This window comes from Platalea leucorodia, assembly GCF_965183815.1.
Source record: "Platalea leucorodia genome assembly, chromosome: 4".
NCBI classification, from domain to species: domain Eukaryota; kingdom Metazoa; phylum Chordata; class Aves; order Pelecaniformes; family Threskiornithidae; genus Platalea; species Platalea leucorodia.
The window spans coordinates 67964689-67989779 of NC_138826.1; the positions used below are offsets into that span (position 1 = coordinate 67964689).

General features: G+C 43.7%; 1 protein-coding gene across 1 annotated transcript in view; it reads left to right on the top strand.

The window, feature by feature from the left end:
• The window catches only part of ABTB3 (ankyrin repeat and BTB domain containing 3), a 177945-nt gene that overhangs the window by 80037 nt on the left and 72817 nt on the right, over positions 1-25091 (top strand). Inside the window, exon 2 of the mRNA XM_082311354.1 lies at positions 22176-22325. Coding sequence (XP_082167480.1) covers positions 22176-22325 — 150 coding nt within the window. The remainder of the gene's footprint in view (positions 1-22175; positions 22326-25091) is intronic.

Below are 25091 nucleotides of genomic sequence, written 5' to 3' on the forward strand. Positions count from 1 at the left end.
TTTTTGTAGTGCAGCTCTATAAAACCTTTAGTTCAGCAAAGATCAGTTGTATGAGGGGACAGATTTATTGCTATTCCCTGTGTGCTTGCTTGTGGGCAGCAAGCAATTTGCTGTGAATTATCGTTTTCAAGGGTGCAAGATGGGGCTGTATTTTTGCACGTGTGAGAGCGCAGCGGCAGCCCGCGATTGCTGGGGACAAGGTATAGCGCAGGCTGAGGCCGTGTTGGTGCTGCTGAGTCCTGCTGGTGCGGCTGTCAGCAAAGAGTGACTGCCTCCAGCTGGCAAAGCCTGACCGGCAAAAAGCCCAGAGTCTAGATGCCGTTACACGAGCAAAATTACTGCTTTGTGGTGTCTGCCTTGCTTCGGCCAGGATCTAATGATGCAGCTCTTTATCTGCCCCTGTAGCTGAAGACAAGGAGGAACTACTTCAGAAAGCCCACCTGTGCTTGCAAAACTTTCAGTGTCATTTCCATTTTTCCAGGTTCTTCCCCCACCACCACCTTCTTCTGCTCAAGTTGCATCCCTACAACACTTGCTAAATGTTTCCACCCCGTTTTCTGGATGACCCTACAGATAAGAGACAGCCTTGGAGCAAATCCTTGCATCTCTTATCAATTCATTTTATGCTATACCCAGGATTTTCTGATACATTTGCTTCTAACAGCATTTGTCTGTACCCTTCACAGATTTACAGCTTTCTTGTCTGTATGTCAAGGCAGGAATAACATTTTGAGTTGAAGACTTGTAGTCTTCAAGAGTTGGAGCCATAGATCATTTTTTTAATGGGTGAATCCTCTTTAAGATGCTAGGCACAAATACCCTCTTTTCAGTTGGTGGAATTATCCCAGATGACTGTGAATTACGGCCAATTACTGTATAAACTGCATCACTTCTTCTAAGGAGTTGTGGTTTAATTACATTTTTTCTCCTGTAGCAGGCTGCTAACCCCATCTTCCTCCAGTGCTGGATCCAGCTCTTGGCCTTTGTCAGTCTTGTGTGTTGGGTAGGACACACTTGGAAGGCTTGGGGACATCAGCAATGGCTGGATTTTGAATGAGACTATTGTTAAACCGTATATTGTTACGTTTATGTTTGTTTTCCCAGGGAAGTCGATTGCAGTGCCCAGCTACAGAAGTAAGCGAATTCTTGCTGATCTGACACCAGCCTTTATGTTGAACCCTGTACTTAAATCTGCATTTACTTTTAAGTATTCAAGCTGCAGCTTGGTATAAAGGCTTGATGATGTAATTATTTTTGTTGGCAAGCCTAACATTTCAAGATGTTCCAGAGTGAATAGTGATGGAGTCTGTCAAGTGCTTTCTTGAAATCTCTGAAGTTTATGATGAGTGAATTTTGCCGTTCGGTGCTTTCTTCAGTGATTAGTCTTACAGTGAAAATCTGGTCAACACATGAGCTTTCAGGTCAAATTATTCACTCCCTTCGTCTTTCAGATTTTCATGGATATTTTTCTTTCATGTTTTTTACTAAAGTGGGTTTCTTGAGTTCACTAAACAAAAGTTTACTGAACTTGATGTAAAGTTTACATCAAATGACAGAGAAAAGCATGTCTGAAAAAATTACTAGCAATCTGTATGAAAGCTTGCCATGGAAAATGTTGCCAGCCTCTGTTGCGTGTTATCGGGAGTGCCCGTCACTGAGGCTGGGTATGGTTGCCAAATGGTGTTTCCAGCAAAGATTAACAAACCCCACGACGAATTTTAGGTTAAATTACTTGTAAATGCTTGTCATCCGCATGTGTTTTCAGCTGGGGTGGCTAAACAAAAGCTTTGCAGAGATAAGTGTGTTTTGCCGTAGAGCAAGAGGTCTTGTTTGGATGGGCCGTGCGCCTTCCGGACGGCTCCCTTGGCATCCGCCGCTTCCTGTTGGGATTTTGGAAGTGAGTGATTAGCAAGCTGCTGATGAGATCTAGTTATACCCAGAAAAGAATGAGAGAGGGGACGGGATTTTCCTGAGTGTTTTGCTCAGTTGTAGTCTTAGTGACTCTTGGCATTACTTCTCTTTTTTCACTGTAGTGATGGAGGGCTTGATCTGGTACATTATTTTTATGGTGGGATTTAAAAAAAACAAAAAGCAGATGAGCTGGCAAATAAAGAAGTCCTGCCATCTTTGATCTTTATTGTGGTGATGATAAAATTCGTATGAGTTTTGCCTTGTTTGAAACCTGTTTCCTGTGGGCTTCATCTGGTTAAGAATATTCTGCTAAATCAGTGGTCGAGTTAAAGTAATTTATCACTGTCCCTTGGCGTTTTCATTAAACTTTCTCTTAAGAACGAGAAGGTGGTGCTTTTACATCCTTAGAAAAAGCTGAAACCAAGGAAATGCTGTGACACCCAAGCCTAAATTTTCAAATCGCAATGCTGTATATTAAATTTAAAATCACCATGTTTTACACAATCATTAATTTCTATTAAGTTCCTTCTGGCATGTTTGCATTCAAAGCATGACCTTGATAGGGGTTATTTCATTCTGCAAAGCACTTGAGCTCGCCAGTCCCACCAGCCAGCTCCAGCGGCAAGGGACGGTGGGCCCATGCTCCAGCCCTTGGCCCGCAGCCCTGGTGGCTGTACCTCCGTCCCCAAACCTGCAGGCGTTTCTCTGTGTTAATACTGGCAAAGCTGAAAGTGTTGGAGCAATTTAAGAAATAATAATAAGGTCACAGGACAGCTTACCAAAAAATGATATTTCATGCAACAGTCACAGGACAAGGGGTATTTGTAATATTTCATATTTTTATCAGCTCTATCAATATGGATTCTTTTTCCTAGCACTGAATTATTTTCATTGTCTTCCCTTTCCTTTGCAAATGCCAGGAGCTTTTCTTTGGCATTCTTCTTTATAATTCCCCCCCCAAAGATGAAAGAAAAGCAGAAGGCTTTGATAGATTTATTGCCTGTAAATCTATGAAAGGTGCTACTAAAAATCTCAGCCTGAATGGCTAAGATACTAGTGAGGATCCAGTTAAGAACCATGGCTGATGTGGTCAGTAAAGGTCTCTGCCTGTTTGATGGTTTTCCTAAAGCCCCAGCTCTTAGGATGCTGGGTTTTCTTGAGAACTTTTCCTCTGACATGCAGGAAAATGTAATTTCTGTTTTCCTTGTTTGAAGAGATAAGTTTGACAACATGACTAGAGCAAAGTGTGTGCTGAAAGTTGTGGAAATAAAGCAGCAATTGAAAGAGCTCCAGTTTTACTCATAAAAATGTATTTGTTTTTAAGCCAATTTCTGGATTTTTTGACATTTGGATTTCCCGATAATGAAATGTTTAAAAGTATCTTTGAGACTGTTAAACAGTTCTACTAAGCTACCTCATAACATTTCACTGCCCTTGAATATTTGCTCTGTATAATTTGAAATGTCTGTACTTTGGGTTTTTTGGGTTTGTTCCCCGCCCCCCCCCCCCCCCCACCCCCGGCTTTCCTTCAGTTCTCCCAGGAAGGCTGTGGAGTTCAGTGAGCTCTTTAATGAGTATAAACCGTGCTTTCCTCCTTGCATTTTTCTTTTGACTTTGGGTTTGGTTTTTGTTGTTGTTGTTGGGTTTTTTTTTAACAAGGCACGGGTTTAAGAATTGAAATATTAGACATCTGGATTTATTAAAGTCCACAGTGTTGGGTGAGGGAGAGCACTTCATTTTCACCTCTGCATAGCAGAGGTGTCTTTGAAATGCACCTGAGGAGCAGAGCGCACTCCCTTCTGCTACCAAGGCCAAATCGTCCCCCTGTGTTTAAATAAGCCACCATGAAGCTCCCATTTTCACTGTTTCTTTTGAGAATTAGTTTATCGATAAACATGGGGGGGGGGGGTGTGAGGGGGCTGTTTATGTAGCATAGGACTTTTCAAGGTGCTTTCCAAATGTTCTTGAAACAAGCTGTCATCATGGCATCACCCATTTTACAGAGGGGTAAACCGGGGCATGCGAAGGTCAGTGGGGTTGAGGGAGGCCAGGCAGGCATCCATGGCAGACCGTGACTGGAGGTGGGACTCCTGGCTCCCAGCTCATTTTGGAGGTGTGCTATGGGGGGCTTATGCTCGCTGTAGAAGATCCTGAGACCTGTAGAAGGCGTACGTTCCCCCTGGGAGCAAAGCTCGTCTTCCTATGCCGCTGCGCCTGTGCAGCATGCTCCTCTGGATATCCCTCATTCTTTGTCATGATGAGTGTTTTGGGCTGATTTGGGACCATCAGTGATGGAAATAAGGGGCAGTGCCCCCAGTGTCAGCGTACGTACGCTGGGGTGAAGCCACTCTGAGTGGCATCGAGGTGGAGCATTGCTTCTTTAACAAACCTTCATTGGGTCTACATGTTAAAACGTTTGCTGGGTGCATCGTTCGTGCTGTGTGCTCTTGGTGGTTGTGGTGGTGAGCCTTGCGTTGATGGCTTCTCCCAGGGAGTGCCTTGCACCTGGCTTTACCCTGCTGCCAGCTCTTTCACTTCTTATAGAGAAGGGGGTTTGGGCTGGTGCATTAAGACCTGGGCTCTGGTTTCGTTGCAGGTACCGGTACCTCTGCTCCCCTTCAGGGCGGCAGATTTGAAGCATTACACCTTAATTGTGTAAACTAAGAGAGGGCTAACCTTACCCACCCTTATCACAGAGGTCTGAGGAAAATTAATGCCCTAATATTAGTTAATTGCTTTGAAGATATATATTGAAAATAAAGTTCCAAGTATCTTGGTAAATATTGTTTCCTTTATTACAGCAATGTATCTCATTTTATGAGAGTCATCTGCAGTAGCGTTGAGTCTGTGGTGATAAAGCAAACCCAGCAATGTGCTTTACAAACCCCCGCCAACGCAGGGCTGGTTTGTGCTGATGGCTCTTCAAAGCCAGAGGATGCTCACCAGCAAGCACGGCTACGCAAGCATGCCCGCGCAGCCCTTGCCCGTGTGATCTGCAAAAAAACAAGCCCGTTTCCGTGCTTGCCTGCTTGCAACCACAGCCTGCAAACCACAGCACCTACAGATGTCACGTACATCCCTTGGCGGGATGAAGGAGGTCACTCCATTCTCATGGGCTGTGATCGCTGCAGAGCCCTCCCAAAGCGATGAGGAGCCAGCCCAGCTCGGTGGCAGTGCTGGCTTCCCCACTCTCGGGCTGGCAGCGGTGTGGCTGTGCCATCCACCCCCGTGCTGTTCCCCTGCCGCCCTCGCGGATTCCTGGCTGTGGTCTACGGCATGTGGAGATTTGGTCGGTGGCCAAAATAAACCAGCGGATGGAATTGAATAAAGAGCGGGTGTTGGCACATGCGGAGACATACCGGTGGGGAGCTGTTGCTGGAACAGGATTTCCCTGGGCAGCCAGCTCATTGGTGTTTGCCACCAGCCGAGCTCTGGCACAGCAGGCATTTTGCATGCCTACGGGAGTCACCTTCCACATTCAGACATCCCTGGTCCGCTCGCCTCAGCGGCAGCTTTTCCATCATGTCCCACAGGCCTTTGGATTTGATATCCAAACAAGATGTTAGCCAAATAAGTAGTTATTATTAGCCAAGTACCTTGCACCTGGACTGCAAGGTGGTGGGACACCATGGGACTGTTAGTTCTGGGGGAAGTGTGGTGGCTTAGGCGCTTGCAGGAGCCTGCGTGGCTGAGGCGATGTGCTGCACGAGTTGGGGCTTGCCAGGGCCTGAAGGCTTCACGATCAGTAGATGAACTGCCCTTATCCAGCTGAGAGGTGACAAAAATGTGTTTGTTTACACCTAGTCTAGGTTCGTCTCTAACAATGTATTTCTTGTCTTTGGACAAGACATTGTCTTGTTTTTTGTCCCGGACGTTGTCTTCTTGGGATGAAGACCCGCATGTTCTAGCTGCCCCCAAGATGTGTAATCTTCCTCTGTGTTAGTATTACGTCTTTTGAATGTCTCTCCTTGCTTTGCTTCAGAGTCATTTCTTGGTTAGTCTGCTTTTGAAGCACCTACATTAAGGTGTGTTGTACAGTTAAAATTAAGTGCAAACTGGCGTTTGCTTCAACAGAGCTGTCCTCACGTGTTGCTGCCATGCACACCAGACAGTTACCATTAACTCATAAAAAGTAAGAGGATGGTAGATCACATCAATGTTATTTGCACACTCAGCTGTCAGTTCATTCCCCAAAAGCATGCAGAATGGCTTAGTGTGAGGATTATTTTCCATTGTTTATGTTTTTATTGTTTTCCTTCTCGATAGCTGCTTGCATTAATCTTGTATGTCCTGTTGATAAACCACCGTTCACAAGCTTCTTATCTCTCTTGTCTACATCATATTGCTCTGTGCTGACTCTTGAGTTATGTGCATGAGGACATTTTAATCATACTTCCACTTGCCCATGAAAGCCATTGCTTCATCCTACGTATTTCCCATGATTCTGAAGTAATCCCAAAAATATTTTACTGTTTTTCTCCTTAGAGCTGCAAGCAGTGTCTCTAGGAGTCATATTTTTCTTTCCCCCCACCATGATGTGGAGATCCCTGAATGTTTTTTTTTTGCTGTATGAACAATTCATATTGGAAAGATTCAAAAGCATGTGATGAAGATCAAGGCTATGGATCCTGAGAAACCAGTGCAGGGCAGTCTGACTGCGTCTTCATCTTGTTTCTCTGTCTCGGAATGTGCTGGGGAAAACCATGCTGCTGGACTTGCCCTTTCTCAATCGGATCACTTCTGAAACATCTGTTGCATAAAAACTCTGGTGGATAGACTTAGCAAATGGCAGCCTTATGATCAGTCCATAACAAAAACTAAAGGACAGTTTCCAGTTCCTCTTCCCAGCTGTATCTGAAGAAGAAAACCTTGTCTCAGAATTTCCAGTTGTCCCCTTCATTTCATGATCAGGGCAAAGTCAAGGCTACTTGGAGTTCCTTAAATGTGAACTGGTGGAATTTCTAATGTATATGGGGTTGAATGTAGGGTAAAACCTGAATTCCCAATGTTTGTAATTTTGAGAACTGGTCTCAAAGACTTTCAGATTGTCACATCATCATTGATTTTGCCATGATTGTTATACTCATCCCTTTAAACCATTTAAGTTGGACACTTTTTTTTTTTTTTTTTTTTTTTTTTTGTCAGTTGACACTAAAAATGGTCAGGAACTCAAAGTTGGATGTAGTGGCTGTTTAAGCAGAGGTGGGGAAAGAACCCGTGATTATATGCTAAATCAATACCGGTGGGGTGTACATGCACAATTGATTTTGGAAACTAAATAAAAAATTATCAAATTCCCTAGCTATATTTAGTGGACAAAGAATACCACCTGAGTGCTGAACAAAGATGAAAGTGTCTGAGGAAGGAACTGATGGATATAATAAATGAAAAAGTTTCAGTGCTTTGCTGTGCTCTGGAAATACCAAGAATAACAATTTCCACATGCAAAAAAAAAAAAAAAAAAAAAAGCAGCTCACCTGTTTTGTCAAAATTCCTCTTCATGAAATGTGGTCTTTCCGTTCTCATACTGAAGGCTTTGCCCACTGCAGTTGCATTCATGGTGACCTGCGTATTTTGGAATATTGGTGTTACCGTACCCTTCCACTGCAGGAGAAGGGGAGAAGGGAGGCTGCTTCCACCTCTGCCAGCGTAAGAAGCAACTTTCTTACTCAACAAACTATTTTGAATGTCCACTAAATCCATCATTAGTCACCTAGAGACATGATTAACATGAGGTATTTGGGCCAGAAGAACTCTCTTTCTTCCTTACGCAAACCTCGTGTCAGAAAAGATGACCCACATGCAACACGTCTTTCAAGTGTTGTGTCTGTGTAACTTATATATATAATAGTGCAAGAGAAAATGATATTGTTTCCCATTTAAATGAAGAGTTTAGCTCTGCCTATGAATAGTCTGTAGTCAGACAGTATATTTTTGTCCCTCAATGCACTAAAACTTAGTTTAAAAGACCACAGCAATGAGAGAAATTGCATCGATTTACTTAATTACGGTATTTTCTTGCTGATGGGTTAGCGCTCTGTGCGTTATGTTCAGGAGCTGTCAGATGCCTGTACGGCAGCATCCTCAGTGCTGTGCTGTGGCTAAGCCCTCCCACGAAAACAGGTGCTTTTAGGAGAAGAGTCGGATCCTATTACCTGTTAACTCTTGAGGTAAAATGAATGCATAGATACACAGGGGACAGGCATTGTAACTCATTTTTTTGCATGTTGTCTGTTGGCTCTGTCAAGCATCCACCAAGAGGGCTATGTGTGGAGGTGGCCCTGCAGGCATCTCTCTGCACAGCCAAGTCCAACGCGTATTCAAACTCTTAGCAGCAAGTTAAGAATTACTTTCTTGATTACATATTTTTAGGCAAACAAGCTCAAAGCACGTGACAGTTCTCCAGCAGAGTGTACTCTCTGGGAAGTGCGGTGCATGCAAATGCCTACTTTGATTTCACATTGTGTGTGTGTGTGTATATATATGTATATATGAACTCTATTTAATTTCTCAATGAAGCGCATAGGTCACTCTTGGCCTGCTGTAGCAGTCCCCGCGGCTAGGGTCAGTGGTAGTGTGTTGTCCGCTCATGGCTGGAGGCTATGGATCTACAAATGATTTAAATTGCAGAGTTCTGCCTGTTCACTAGAATATAATTAAAATAATTAATTACAAACTTATTTTATTTTTGAACTAGAAATTTAGTCTATTTTTGTTCATTTTCCTCATGACGTGCTGCTGAGATGATGAAAACTTGCTTGTAGTTCCTGTAGGTCTTGCAGTGTTGTGCATTGCAATTAACATTTCATGGTGTGCTTTTATGCTATGAAATAGTAGTTCTCATTGAATCTGTCTTTTCCAAATATTATGATCTTCATAATTCTCTAACTTTTATAATTCCTTCTGGTTCATATCATTGTTAATATTAAGAAATATGAACCAAGGAGTGTTTTGTTGTGCTTATGTACAACGAATGTGACTGGATTAAGTACAGCTTTACTCAGTTTAGTCTCTGTAACCACCTCCGGCGAGGACTTCCAGGCTGAACCATGGGGTTGGTTTGTTGCAGGTATAAGATGATGCTCACAGTAAAAGGACGGGGCATCTCTCTGTTGTAGCCCTGGAAAAGATGCTGAGGAATGGAGCAGGTGGCTGTCATGAGCACAGCCAGTGAAAAATGAGGTGGAGGTCTGTATGCAAGTGAGATGAGGGAAGAAATGACGTCATGAACAGGCGGCTGTTTGGGGATGGTACCTGAGTGATGGAAATGGAGTTTAGTTGGCTGTTGGGAAAATGGAGTGTGATGAAGAGTTTACTTTGTATTGGTTTATTATTTGGGGGTTCTTCTCTATCTGTAGTCTATTTCTATGTCCTTCATAGCGTATATTGCTCCTTAGTCAGCTTCTCAGTTATGTAATGCTGACCCACTGAAGCCATGTCTGGAAGTTTCCAAATACTGTTTGGTTTCTTTCAATCTGCTTAAAAGAGAAAAGGCTAAATAAAATCAGCAGATGAGATGCAGCTGGCAAGGCAGTTAGCATGGCCTACTGTTACGGCTACCTGCTGATGATCATTATATGTCCCCGATTTCAGTTGCTTCTGATATGTTCCAACTGCATTTAGCTTTTTCTAGGGCAGTCGCTTCCCCCAAAATGATTTAAAAATACCTTTTTTTTTTTTAAATTTCAGCCGATTTGGCTCAGCCATTTCCAAGACCAAGGCTGTGGGGGAAAAGCTGCTCCGCGGTTTGCTCCCCACCCTAGTTTTGGTGCTTGAGTATTGGGGAAGGGCTGGTGAAGCAGTGCCGTGGAGCGGCTGAGGCACCGCTGGGGATGCGGCTCTGTCCCTCTGAGGGCACCCGTGGGAAGCGGTGAGCCCATGGGGAACAGCATCGTGCTTTACTCAAAGCAGAGGATGGATAAGATGTGGTCGTGTCAAAGTCATGCCAAAGACTACATGGAACCAGAAGGATAAAATAGCGAGCATCTGTTTCTTTATTAACTACTGTCTGTTCGGTGCGCTGAAGAACGGTCTGCTGTAGAGATGATCATATTCCTTTACTCTAAGGTTTTTGGTGTTTGTGGATCTGTGCATGAATGTCTAGGTGAAAAAGTAGAGGAGATTAATAATGCAGAGGTTCAAATCCGAAGATTATGCATAAATGAAAACGGGGTTTGACCTTTAACCGCTCTGAGAATAAATATGCAGCCTTTTCTGTCTGGAAAAAGTAATAGAGGGCATCGTTTTCAAAAAATGAATGAGATACTTTAGGAAGAAAACTGTGTATCTTTTATAGAATGGCTTGGGCTGGAAGGGACCTTAAAGATCATCTACCTCCACCCCCCCGCCATGGGCAGGGACACCACCCGCTAGACCAGGTTGCTCAGGGCCCTGACCAACCTGGCCTTGAACACTGCCAGGGACGGGGTGTCCACAACCTCTCCAGGCAACCTGTTCCAGTGCCTCACCACCCTCTGAGTAAAGAATTTTTTCCTAACATCTAATCTAAATCTCCCCTCTTTCAGTTTGAAACCGTTCCCCCTTGTCCTATCGCTATCTGCCCTTATAAAGAGTCTCTCCCCCTTGGTATCATAAAATTAAGAATGTACAAATGGATAGCCTGCAGGAATCAAAAATAAGTATTAAACCTCTGTAATGTAATTTTAAAAGTCTTTTTCAGTTAAACTGGTAGCATGAAAAGAGCTCATGCACTTGAACACAGTTAGTTTGTGTTATAGCTGGGTGGGGAAAAGGATGTCCATCAGCTCTGCAAAGCCTGAATTATTTGAAATGGGTTCAGCCAGCCAATCTGCAGGGCAAGCGGTCATAAAAGTATGCTAGCGGCATAGTCTAACGTCTCTTGTAAATTTTTTTCATTGTCTGTAATGATTTTACCATATATATGTGTGTGTGTGTGTGTGTGTATAGGTTAACCTTTACTGGTCAGAGCTGATTTATTGTTGTAGGTGTCTATATCAAAGGTCTGGATGGTGAAATACATGCTATTAACAAGCCATTTCTATTTAGTAAGCCAAGTGGAATTTTTGAAGAATGTAAAGGTTACTTTTAGAAAGGACTGTCATCTGGCTGGCATCCAGGGTTTCCAGTTCAGTGAAATTTTTAGGTGAGTATTTGGCTTTAAATACGTGGCAAAACCCCGTTGAAGCGTGTGCTGAAGACAGAGGGTTATTCCTTTGCTGAAGATGGGAGCTGGGTACCTTGGTCCCACCTAGGTCACAGCTGTCAGTACCTGAGCTCAGGTGTTTGCAGGTGAGAACGTCTCGCCTGCCTAGGGACACCCCAGATGATGCACCAAACCTGGCTGGGAGGGCGCGGGGGGGGAATGCAGGGGGCTGTAGGGCACGTCCTGCGCTGCGGTTGTCAACAGCTCAGGAGATCGCCGTAGTCTTGTACCATATGTCTTCAAGGGCAGGTGGTTTTTATCCTGCTCTGCTCAGTGCCGTGTTTAGCAGGGTGGGAGGGAGCGTAGTAAATGCTTTGGATGGGATGGGATGCTGCCCTAAAGCCAGTAAATAAAAGCGTGTGTTTCTAAAACATCTTATTCTTTACTTTCATTAAGCGCGGGCTTTTATGGTGAGGGGGGAGTGGCTAATCTGATATTCATCTGTGCAAGCAGTTGAAAGGAAATTCTAATTACTTAACCTTTACTGTGGGCTCCGCACGCTCCAGTTTACCCAAAACTCATTGCTCAGGGGTAAAATCCCGACCCTTACAAAGTCAGTAGGAGTTCTGCCAGGGCTGCCTGCATTTCCCCACTGAAGCACGGCAACATGCGGCAGCAGGGCGGTTTTGTTCACCTGTGTCCTATAGTCCCGGGGGCTTCACTGCAGCCCCTACATGTCCTGTGTTTTCAGCTTTATGCCCTACTGACTGCAGATTTTAGTCATTTTATTTATTTATTATTTTAGTTAATCGCATACCCTAGTGCCCTCCCAGAAACCTTTGGGGCTGATGATTTAGTCGTTCCAAGTTGAAGGATGGTGATGCGTTTTGGTAGCTGATTTTTGATATTAGGGCAGCATTCCCTGGGCTAGAGCCCAAGGCTTTGGTGTTTGTGGAAGATGACTTAGAGAGCAAACAGCAAGCACCCAGCTCCCCAGAAAGGGGTGTTATTCTCCCATCAGCCAGTCACCCCACCCTTGTAAGGTCAGGTGTTTCACCAGTTTGAATTGCAAACCATCCTCATTCCTTGACGTATGGCTTGCATAAGCTTTTGCATACATAACTAGCTCCCAAGCACAAGGCGGCGATTGCTCCCTAGGCCACAGACGCCTCTTCCCACTCCCCTCCATCCCGTTTCCAGCTGCTGCCACCATGCCCGCCTGTGAAATGCGAAGGGTACAGTTGGTAACGGTGATGGGAATGCCCTGTGCTCAGTCTGAGCAGTGAGTGTCTGCTCTGCTATGTATTTATTATTCATGGGGTTTCTACAAGCTGATGATGTTCCAAAGGAGAAGGAGGAATTTTGGCAAACAATTCCTTCTCCTGTAAAAAGCATACTAATCTTTACAAATATTGAAGCAAGTGGAGGAGGTGTTTTTTAAGATAGTCAAAGTATTCTTGCCAAGTGTGTTGTATAGTATTCAGTGCAACTGCTCAGAAATTGTAAGCACATTGGCATTTTTGAAATGATGGATCCAGCCCTTGAAGGCATTTGATGAATGGTGCCTATGCCAAAGGAATGGTGGCACACAGAAAGCAGTGGGAGAAACGCTCTTTTGGATCAAGCATTTTGTACCACTTTACTATAGCTGCAGTACCTGGTACAGGAGCCTGTTTGGATAGTAGGTCTTAAAAAGTGGGGGATTACGTGCTTGCATGGGGTTATTCATTTGCAATTTAAACACTCAGTCTCTCTTCTCGAGAAGTCCAAAACAGTATCGTTACAAGAAACTCACAGCTCATAAAAAAGAGATTTGAGGGTATACCTATCCGATGATGCTTAATTACCTGCTGGTGTTTTGTTTATCCAATAGTGGAGGAGACCAGACTGGGTTAGGAGAGATGCCACCTCAGCGCTGTTGGGCTTTTGGGCCATGGCCACGTCACAGTTGCTGAAGGGGAAGTCGTCTGTCACGGCTGGGCATTTCGGGGGGCTGACGGTAATGAATGAAGGAAATTACAAGCTCTGGGAAAGCATATTAAGCTATGAATCACCGAATCCTCTTGTTGTGCTGTTATCAGCTGACAGGCCTTTTTCCGTAAAATAAAACCTGTTAACGCGTTCTTTGTCGTTTTCACTGACATAAAAGGCTTAGACTTTCTGCAAACTCTCGGTCTAATAGGGGATTGTGCCTTTTTTTAGCCAAATCCATTTTTGCATGAGTTAGTACTCCTGTGCTTTCCCAGAGTCCATGTTTATACCAGTGCACATCCTTTCCCCCTTGAGTATGTGTCTGCCATCTTGAGTACTTGCCAGTAGCTGGAAGAGGCATCTCGTGGCTAGACTGGGTATCATCAAATCCACATTTCTCCAAGCTTCCTCGCTAGCTGGTACTGCCAACACGTTCATCATGCTCTTTTCTTTCTGCAAATTCCCCACGATCTATCAGCTTCTTGCTTGTATCGGGATACTGACTGCTGCATGTATTATTTATTTGCGTGTAGCAGAGAAGGAAGATGATACTGGTATTTTTAAATTTTATTTTCTGTATCTAGATGCCTCCTGTCAAAGAGTGTGATAAAAAACCTTTCTTCTCCAAATCACTAGTTCTGGGGCAGCATAGCTTAGAGCAGGGTAATCTCGAGCTGATGGGTACTCGGCGTGAAATAAATGCGCGGTGTCAGCTCAAACATCTCTGCCAAAAAAATCACAACTTGCACTGAAACTTTTATGGTCACGGTGACAGTGGAATAGCGTGGCTGAGCACAGTATGCTGTTCAGCACTTTTCCTGTTGTGAAGTTGATAAAATGCCCCTTCGTGATCCATGGGGAGAGAGGTGGTGAAAATCACAGGTAGGTGAAGGCGTGCAGTGCACATCAGTCCCCTTGCTAGGGAAAGGGAGGGGGATACAGCCATTGCATCAGGCGCAGCTTGCCGTGCCGTCAGTGCATGTGTTGTCTGTCCTGCCCACGGATGCACACCGGTAAGCAGCACCTGCTGTTTCTTGCCTGGCAGCAGTACCACAAAGACCACTTCAGGAAACTGGGAGAGACCTTGGGATAACCATGAGGATATGGATCTTCGTTCCTTCTCTTGCTTGTGGACTGGCTTGCCTCACGTTCACTGTTTTTGTATTATTTCTTTGTGGTGGTTTTGAGGATTTTGAAGTTTTGCAATTGATTTTGGCAGGACCAAGATTTTGCTTTCTCTATATGCTAATAAAAATAAATGTAAAGCTGTAGCTGGTGATTTGGGAGCTTAGTTTCTATGTTTAGTGGGATCTAATCTTCTGGTTCTTCTTTGTTTTGTAGTATATAGCCTAAACAATCAAACCCACCCTGCGTTCCACTTGGTTGTGCACCACTTAACTGCTTGGTACTAGCAGAATATATCCTAATTTAGTTGAATTGTTGTTACTTCTATGCCATTTTAAGCAGCAGTGATTGCCACTCATTATCATTAGGCTAAAATGATTGCCTTAGAAGGATCCTAATAAGGAGGATGTCCTAATTAAGTAGAATGTGTTGTGCTAAGAAACTCCTTACAAGAAAAGATGTCACAGTTGCGTGTTGTAATATAATTCTATTATCTCTTCTTCCTATAACATCTGCTCTAATATCTCACAGAGGTGCTCTCTGCTTTGGATGATGATCATCCATTCTGCCTTTTGATGAAATCAAACCCAACTCAGCTGGGATACTGCCCTGAAAACGATCACATGTCTTTGGAAATAACTGCTCTGCAGATATACAGTTACTAAAATTTCCAATTGCAAGGAGCCAGAGACTGCTCAGACAAAACCTCCAAACTTGGCCAGATGAAATAAAAGAAGTTGCCCATGCATAGCTCAGAGGATCGTTCTTCCAGTGGTTCTGGAAGTGAAGTTCCTGCTGGTGAGAACCCAAAATCTGCAGAGTTTGTACAACTTCTGTTTGTCATTTGTCAGTGGTTGCTGCTGTTGATAATTTTTTGGCAGATTTTGTTGGGCTCTCAGTTCTTTCATTTTCAAGCATTATTCATTTGCTCTTCTACTGATTTTTCCAGGAGAGAAAGGGTGATCTCTTGTGGTTAAACTGCATAAGTAGAGGCCGTATGCTCTTTTCCTGGTTTTCTCTGACACTTCTTATTTCACCTTGAGTTAGTTACTGAGCTCTCTAGTGCTTTACTTTCACTTCATCTATAAATTGGACGTGAATATTACCTTACCTGCTTAACGCCAGTGTCTTGAGGCTAAGCGTAAAGCTGGTAATGCTTATTAACGTCTTTGGGTAGTAGGTGTTGAAGACACACAGAGTCATGTCCCTTTAGTCTCTTGCATCTGATTCCTGTGCCTGTTCCACCCTTCCTCATTTGGGCTGCTCTGCCTACTCTAAGACTCCGATTCTGGAAACTTTATATCACGACCTAGCTTTCCCAAGCGCTTTGCATTTTCCCCATGCAAAGCCACTCCCTGTTATTTAACCGGGCTGGAATGTGTGGAAAGAAGACACTTTGCACTCCTTGCCTTGAATGCTTTCCAGGTCTTCCGTTAACTGAAAACACTGGCTGATACGATTAGCATTAAGGTTTTCCCCATAGTCTCATTTCTGTAAGAAGTCAAGATGTTTTCCATCTGTCTTGCCAGTCAGGTTGACAGGCTGAGCTAAGGAGTCGCAGTGCAGGTCGCTTCAAACAACAGAGGCCATAGGGTTTCTCCACGAGTTTGAGCTTCTATGTGGTGGCTTCTGTCACTTTGTATTCACCAGCTCCTGCGTGTTGGTGTCGGGATGCTGAGCTCATGGTGCTGGTGTTCCCACACCGTGCTTCAAAATCTGGTGTGTACCTGGATGGAGCATCATCCTCACATACGCATGGTTGCCACGATTACCAAATGTGGAGTCAGGAGAGTTTTTCTGCATGTCAGAATACCAACCATGTGGGGTTTGCATGTAGTGAAGTGTATTGCTATTGCAAAGGCAGCTGGCAGTACCTTTGACCCTTTTATTTCTTTCCCGTAGGCTTTTATGCTGAGATCTCAAGAATGCTCTCTGGTGCTGGGAAATACTTTGGTGCAGGAGCTTGTGGAAGAAAAGGGATTTGCTTGATTGGATGTGTTGTGAGCTCTTGAACTTCACAATTCTTTATGAGAGCAGGAGGTTGGACCCAGAGACCTTCTAGTCCCATGTTCCTGTGTAAAAAAAATAAAAAAAGTTATGACAATTGAGTGGATTTCCTACTCCTAAATGTCCTCCTATGTAAGGTCAGCGTTTACTTGAGCAACGTGCGGTGCCACGTTTTGGGGACTGTTCAGGGTTAACTACCATTTTCAGGCTCATTTTGTAGAGCAATTTGCCTGGTACCTATCCTGCACACTTAATTTCTATAAACTCTTAGTAGGATCCAGCTATTCTCTTGCAGTGGGAGTATAAGCTGTTTTCCAGATATGTACGTTTGCTTAAGATGTAATAGATAGATAAAGAGGGAGGTCAAAGATACTTTGAGTTATTTTCTCTCGAAAGTAGGAGCCCTTAATTAAAGAAAAATAACAAGAGCAGCAAAACCTTCATGCTTCTATCCAGACTCTAAATTAATTTATAGAGAGAAATCTGGCACCCTTTCCAAAGGAACAAATGGTAGTACTGAAGTGTGCAAAGAATGTTTTATAGTATTTACAGCACTTATATTTTTAGTCAAAACAAACACATTTGTGTTGGGTTTCTGCTAGATGCCTCAGTACAGATCGTTTGAATCACATTGTCCAGTGGGCATTTTTATTAATTTAGTGCCATTGGAAATTTGTTTTGGTTTAGACCATGGGATTTGAATACTAAAGGAGAGGGAGGAGGCAAACAATTCAAAACATGAGTGACATTAGGTATTAAAGGCCCATGAATGTAGGCAGTGCAGACTTTTCCTTTCTTGCCTTGGTCTGTCACTTTGTGTGTGTGTATTTTTATATACATACACATATATATATATATACACACACACACATACATCTATAAATATATATATATAAAAAAAACGGAATTAAGTGACACTTGAGATATCATTTGGTCTTGGTGAATTTGCTGTATGGTCAAACAATAGCTTGATTAAATGTCTTCAAATTCCTTGAAATACAAATAAAAGCTTCAAATATAGGAGGTGTGTGGTAGTGAAGTATGTTTACAATAGATGAGAAGAGGAAGGTTGGAGCAGTAACTTGAGACCTGCAGTAACTGGAACTGCAAGTTTAAGTTCTGTATCTCTCTCATTCTCTTTTTGCTGAGATGGACTCGCTGTTGAAATGCTGCTTTAGGTGGCAAAGCTGGTTTGGGACCAAACTATGGGATGTTTGAGGGTGCAACACAGCCTTGCCCAGAACTTTTACTGCCCGTTCCAATAAAAAGACTTGCCATTTTATTGCTTTCCACATTGTGTAGTCATTCATGGTGGTATACAAAAGATTGCTTGTTTTATTTTTTGCTGGTTTGCCCTTTGATCTGCGTTTGCACGATGCAAATAGCTGCGCGGTGCCAACAGCAATACATGGTCTGTGGAAAGCCAGCAGCCTCCTATGCCTGAGAGAAAGTGGAGTCCAACTGCCAGTCCTGGAGCATGGGCACCGTAGGTGCCAGCACTTCAGCAACCAAATGTTTTGCAACAGCTGGTATATAAATAAGTACAGATATCTGTCTAAATAGAGGAACAGTGGAGGGGGCTTAGATTTTTTTTAATGATTCCTCTGTATTTGGGTAACATTTGGGCTACAAACTCCATATTTTTCCTGCCCTGAAAGCCAAAGAGGTCACACAACCACTGCTGTGTCCAGTGTTGGAGTTACTCTTGGCCATCAGGTCCTTCAGGCTGTTTTGCCGGGGAGGCACTGAGTAGCAGGGACAAGTTCTGCTGGGGCTGCTGCCGGGCACCAAGTTTGGGATGTTTGTGTGATGCATGCACACTTCTGTCACGCTAAAAGGACAGCACGGGCAGCTCCGTGGCAAGCTCTGAAATGAGTATGCAGGAATGCATGTATATTTGTGCCAAAATCTGCCTTGCAATGGAGGGCTGTACATCAACGAAGCCCAAGAGGTGGGAATGTGTGTGGGGAAACTGGAAGAGAGTTACCAGGTTCCCCTGGCTTCGGATGAGTTTGCATGAAGGTTTAAAATAACTACTTCTTTTATAAGTTTGGGCATCTTCAGTCTTCACTTTGTCATTTTGTGCAATACTTCTTTGGTTTGGGATTTTTAAGTCCTTGGGGATTGAGGTTTGGCTCGTGTTTAAGCTGAGCCCAGAGGGCAGGAAAAATGTGGAGTGTATTAATTGTGCATCGGATTTTCCCTATGATGTTGTTTTTTCTCTAGAGATTTGGGAGGGGGGGCATTAGGAGCTTGTCACTATGATTTTTTTTGGCATCCTGCTGATTTTAAAATGTATTCTCTGCGTTTCTCTTCAGTTGTTTACCTACAGACTGCAGGGTACCCTGAGGCCAAGGGCAAAGTGAATAAAGCAGTTTCAGGTATGGCCCGTATGTCTCCTTGTAGACAAGTCCTAAACAGATCCCTGCCCCAAGGAGGGTACAGACGAGGGGAAGCACCGAAAGAGGTGACAAAATCCAAATACACTTAAGCGCTTTGGTTGTCTCACCTTGCTCCAGTGGTTCACAGCAGTGATAGATGCAACGTACGGCTGCTGTACGTTTCTGGGTGGCACGGAGCAGCCAGGGGCGTACTGAGTGAGTCTGGCCCCATATTCATCAGGCAGCAAGTGACTGCTTAATTTCCACTCCAGTGAATCGGAGGGAAGAAGTGGGATAAAATAATGGGCAAAGAAGTGCATGGGGTTGAGTAACCGTGCAGAAAGGAAGGACATTGAACAGTGCCAGTCGAGAGAAAAGACAGATACTGCCGTTCATTTCTGAAGATACTGCAGAGAAATCTTTGGTATGGAATGACAGATAGCACTGGCAGTGACAGTGAGAAAACAAGGGAAAAAACGTCCTGTTTTTCAGGCCATTGGAAACCTGAGGTCCTCACCTGTTTATCAAGTTCAACACAGTACAGCTGAAGACATGGCTGAAAAAGCAAACGGATAATACCAGTCGGCAGAGAATTAAAATAAGGAAGTTGAACTGTAGCCAACCAGTAAAAGCTGGTGGTGCCTATTTAAATGTTTCTATTTGTAAAAATAGTTATTTATAATCACAAAGTTTTTACCTTTTTTCCCTTCCCTCGATTTGGCATGCTCTCTTGTTGCCAGGGAGCAATTCCCTGCCATAGTCTTTCATCAAGTGAGTTTGAGCTTTACATCAAATACTGACAAAAAGAGAGTGGGTTTATCTTCTAAAAAGCACTTTATTCACTTTTCTTTAATCATTTTTTGGGAAAACAGTTGAAGGTAGAAGATTGGCAGAGTTGCATGCCTGAGCCATAGAATTCTTTTTCTCCATACTGGCAAAAACCAGATCTGATCCAGCAAAATTATGAGAGTTATAAACAATGTTCCATCACCCCACTGGTCACCCGCTGTGGTCAATTATAGTTTTGAAGCTGGCATATAAATATCAGATGTTTGGCTATCGCATGCCTTTACTAATCTCCAACCCAACTAAAACCCTTTGGCGTTACGTATCCTATAATTTGCTAAGTTTTTGAACAATGGCGCATTTTGCATTTCATTTGCACTTTTCATCCAAGAACCTAAGAATACTCTCCCTACGCTAGAGAACAGAGTAATTAATCATCAGGGCTGTTTGTTAGGGAAAGGCCCGGCTGTGGGAACGGACTCATAGACAAAGTAGAGAATAAAATGTCTATATCCCACTGTTTTAATCACTCAGAGAAGTATCTCCTCTACATATTATGATTTTAAACCATTTGAATGTTATTTGTAAAGGTATCTTAAAACAGTATTTTTTCCCACACTTAAGGTGTGTTTTCAATGAAAAAGATTTTCTTGTTGGATATTCATTTTTTTAAAGATGCCATAAAGCTGTTTGTGCTCTATTTCTTGATTTTAGAAATCTCTTCGAGTATTAGATCAGTTACACATCTGTTTTCTGCAGGGAAGACTTCCAATTTTGCCTTAATTTCTATCCATTAAAATTATAAAGAATAATCTAAATAAATGAGAGAGATTTCCAAGAGAGAATACTTATTAAAATATGCAGGCAAGTCTGCATTTTAAATCCAGGTGTTGTACTTCTTGAGCTCTCTACATCCCCAGAATATAAATGTTGATCAGTGCACCAAGTGTTTATGCGAGTCAGCCACTGAGCGACGGCAGGAGAATTTGGAGAGCTTCTTTGATAAGCCGTTGTCACTTTTTATCCCTTACCTTTCTGCTTTTAATTCTTTCCTCCCTGTTGCTGTGTCAGATGTCCTGCTCTTTCTCTCCAAGGCGCTTCCTCGTGAGTCGTGTTCCTCGCTCGTGACCTTCCACACGTGCATATGGTTTTACTGTGGTTGTTACAACCCTGGGAACGGAGCCAGGGCTGGGATTATGGCTGCTCCTGCTCCTCTGTCTCCAGTGTTCAAACAGGCTATTAGGGAATTTGTTCTGGTGTTGCTGTTGCGTGCAGAGGGTGATCCTGGTTTAGGTTGCTGTCTCATGGCCATGGTGGACAAGATCTTTGGTCCCGGTATTCCCAATTTATACCCCTGCTTTTTGTTTTGAACGTGCTCACTGAACCTGCGTCGCCTCTCTCCTCCCAGGGTGGGATGTTTTTCAGGTCTGTGCTGCAAATACAACTTTTAGACTGAACTGTTTGCAGGGATGGATGTGAGGAGGGAATCCAGAGCAGTTTGGTGGAGCTAACAAGGTGGCTGAGAAACGTCCCCTCTCAGGTGTGTCACCTGGTCTTGCAGTGCTCCAGAGCAGTGATGTCTGTGGGGCTCTTTCATAACTGAAGCAAACAGGGGTTAAGGTAGACGTTCTGCCCAGGACCTCCAATGTTATACCTATTGGCAGAATTATTGATTGGTAGAGTTAGGTGCCATATATTTACTGAGCTGGGAAACTAACTAAGTTCTTTCCTGTGAAGAAAAACACTAAATACGTACCTCTTCCTTAATGTAATTTGTAAAGTCTGCTTGGCCCATAGGGCAGAACCTCTTCCCTGTGCTTAAAAGGAAGGAATAGTAAAAGCTAATGGAAAAAATACATTTCCTACTCTGGCTTGTTTTCAAAGGTAATTATTGCATATCACACAATCTGAGATAAGATGAAATCTAGTCATTATAAAGAGGTACAATTTCACTGCCTCCAGCGGGTCTCCCCCTGTGTGTGTCCCAGCAGGATTGGGAAGGTGATGCTCTGGAGAGTGTGGCCATAGCTGGCTGTTTATAGACCGCGGGAAGGGAGGAGGGCTTGCTCTCCAAGCTGGACTTCCATGCATCTATTACCCAAGGATGGTAATGCAGCATTTGTTCTTGTAAATCAGTTCTGGTTTTTAGCATGACAGTGATTTTGATTAATAAATATGTGTCCTCTATCCACTCCTGAGGGTTTAGATGTCATGGCAGAAAGTGACTTTTGTGCCTGAATGAATGTGTATGTAAATTATGTCAGTAGCTTTACTTATGCCCTGCCCCACAAAAATTCACAGCTGTAAGGGCTTCTGAATAATGGGCTTTTGAAGCCCAAACAGTTCAATTGCCAGGAGTTGTACTTACAAAAGAAATTCAGTAAGTCCATCAATGACACCGCGAGCATCTTGACGCTATCCATTATTTTGGCAATTGTTGGTGGAGTTCCCTTACAGGAAAATCCTGTAAATGTATTGTCTGTCTCATATATAATTTTAAAGCCAATGTTTAAGAATTCTGTCACTCAGATACGATTTTTTAAAAAATATTTATGCGTTCGGAGTAGTTTATAGGAGGCTTCTTTGGAACCCTCTTGACCTCCTCCTTGGGCAATTCTCTAGGATTTTCTGTAAGAATTATCCCTAAGTGACATCGTAAGTGACTTGAGGATATTCAGAAGAGTTAACAAGGGTCACTTCTGAGAGCACGAGTCATCTGTGACATTCGGTTATAGATATTGATTGTCTTTGAGCTCTGCACACATAGGCGGCATCTTGGAATGTCCCCAAATCCATGTGGTGGTGGCAGCAAAGTCATCCATACTGGCTGAAATTACATTGGGCTTCTCCTTTCTTTTTATCCACTGTAGGTGTTCTCTGCCTGCCGGACAGCTTGAACCTTCACAAAGACCAGCAAAGGTCAAACAAGCCGGGGGAAGTGCAGATGTTCAGCCAGTCAGAGCTAAGGACCATCGAGCAGTCTTTACTTGCTACGCGCGTGGGGAGCATTGCTGAACTCAGTAAGTACAAGGCTGTTGATAATGTTTGGGTTTCTTTCCTCGAAGTAAAGCAAAGTCAATTGCATCGCCTGGTTGTGCAGAGGAGAGATGAGGGGGCATGTGTAATGTTGGGGCAGATTTAGCCATGCTTATGCTCCACGGACAGTTTGGAAGCTGAAGCCATAGGAGGAGAGAAGTCTCGCGCAGTCTCACAGCAATGCGTATGACTTGTTTGCATACACTGCTTTCATTTTTGAAGGTGAAACATGCTTTATTTCATCTTCCCTATGTTGTGTTTGAGGGCACCTCACGGCTTGGCCAGACTCGCTAACAGCTGTCGTATTGGTGTCCTGTCTCATTTCACTGGGATGCCTGTTTTGAGATGGGCAAGCAAAAAGCTGAAGGTTTCAGTAAGTGAAGGAAATATCATCACAAATTTAAAGCAGAGCTAGTTCCACCTGTGTTAGATAGGGTCCTTCGCCCTGCCTTTCCTTCTCCAGTTCCAGCAGAGGAAAGAACCGCAACTCAAACCTGCAGCAGAGGAGTTTGCGCCTGGAAGATAAATTATTTGCTATTAAACAAAACACTTTTTAGGAAATGTGAGAACCTATGCTATCTTTAAAAATCTGAAAGCTTTGGTTTCAGCACAAATAAATTGTAGGAGGCAAATGCCACGTGAATCCTCATGTGACATGGAGATAAAGTTACCAGAAGTGCCTTTTTAAAATCTTTTTTTATTAAGAGAGAAGCCTTCCAATCACATGTTTACAGTATAGAGATATGAAGCTATGGGTGGGAAAACAGAAACGTTCAGGCAAAAAAGGTTTTTTTGCTGAGGTCTGTCAGAAATAATGTCAAGTATTTTATTTCCTGAGTTCTGTTACGAAATTTTGAGGGGAAATTGGAAAGACTCAAATCTATGAAGATACACGCAGCCCAACTTATTGTTGTTCTTATTACTGAACTCTGGTTGTAAAGAACATGCCTAAGGATCTCATGTTCATTTTCCTGGCTTTCTCTGTAGTAACGGGAGTCTCCTCTGTAGCTCCATCACATCATCAGGGCTTAGTTTAGGCGCTGTTCATGAGCCGTGTGGAGCCGTGTGGAGGCACCGTGGATGTTTGTCTGCAAGCCACAAAATGAATTTCTTTTTTCAGCTTGCTAATTTTTCTCTGCTCTGGTGAAACGTCAACAAGCCAAGAGCACTTACATGCCTTAGCGTGAAGTGTTGCTCTGTCTCTGGAATCAGGTGTTTGGTGTTATTCAAATTAAGTAATTTATGCTTATTTATTTCACGCGCATGAAACACACAACAGTACTGTCTGTGTGCCAACTAAATTATGCATGATACAGCCTTCTTTGTTCAAGTATATATGGTTGTGTTTTAATAAGTAATCTGTGGATATTTCAATTTTTTTTTTTTTTTAAATTGTGGATTTTTTTGAACCTCTGTACAGAACCCAAAAAGCCAGACTCCTTAATTACCTGCCGCCCCCCCCCCCCCCCCCATTTGATTTCCAGAAAACTATCATCTCTAAGTAGGTCTACCTCAGATTCAAATGCTTGTTTGATAGGGTTTCCTTTCTGTATGTCTGTTGACTGCAAACACAGGCAAAACACTCTTCAGGGTGGCCAACTCAAAGAAAAGAGTGCATCAGTGGGAGTTAGATGCAGCTGTCAGAGAGAGGCTGGCACCTCCAGCATGCTGGTAACCCTCCAGAAAGCCCTCTGGACAACCGTCGAGGGTACCTCCCCAGCCGCTGCAAGCAGATGCATGTTGGGGAAGAAGCAGTAGGAGGAGTGGTAATTGGCAAAGCTTCCAAGGCTCAATACTCAGTTGGGTAGAAATCTTTGCCATGGAGCAGCGCCGGTGCAGAGTTCAAAACTGAACTGTGAAATGTGGAGGGAGGTGTGGCGTGTCAGTGGGCAGAACCCTGTGGATTTGGGGGAAAAAATCCTAAAATGGAAGGAAAAGGGAGGGGTGGGGGTAGAACAAGAGTTTTCTCTTTGTTCAGTGCTTGTGTATCTGTCTCTGGCATCAGTGGAGGCTGTGACCTGGAGATTACAGCAAAGCTTCTGCTGCAGAGGGAGGCTGGGGAACCACAGCGTGGGGGCAGAAATGCTGAGCAGCGGGGAGAAGCCAGGGGGGAACACCTGGGGATCAGGGTGCGTTGGTGGGGAGGGAGTAGGCAAAGGAGGATTTATCGTTGCCCTGGTGGTGTGAGGGGGATGAAAAGCTTTAGAAGTGGTGCTGTGGAGAGGGAAGAGGATATGGAGAAAGTGGGATATGAGGAAAAGGTTAGGTATGTAAAAGCCCCTCCTTTTGTGGGGATTAATAAAGATGGGGGGGGGGAGACTCTTTGACTAGGAGGGAATTAAGAGCATAGCACTTGTGAAGGGAGGAGGAAGAGATGCCAACCAGGAGTAAGTAGCAAGGGCAAAGGCTTGACCATCAGAGTGGGCAGTCCCCAAGCATGTGTCTGCAATGTCCCGCCAGCTTGCAATGTCCCAGGAGCCAGGACTTCATTTCTGTGTTCTTCTATCTGTCTCTTCTCCCTAGTAACGAGTGATAGGACGAGAGGAAACGGCCTCAAGCTACGCCAGGGGAGGTTTAGGTTAGATATTAGGAAAAACTTCTTCACTGAGAGGGTGGTCAAGCATTGGAACAGGCTGCCCAGGGAAGTGGTTGAGTCTCCATCCCTGGAGGTATTTAAAGAACAGATAGATACGGTGCTCGAAGACATGGTATAGATGGACTGGGCAGTGCTAGGTTAACGGTTGGACTCG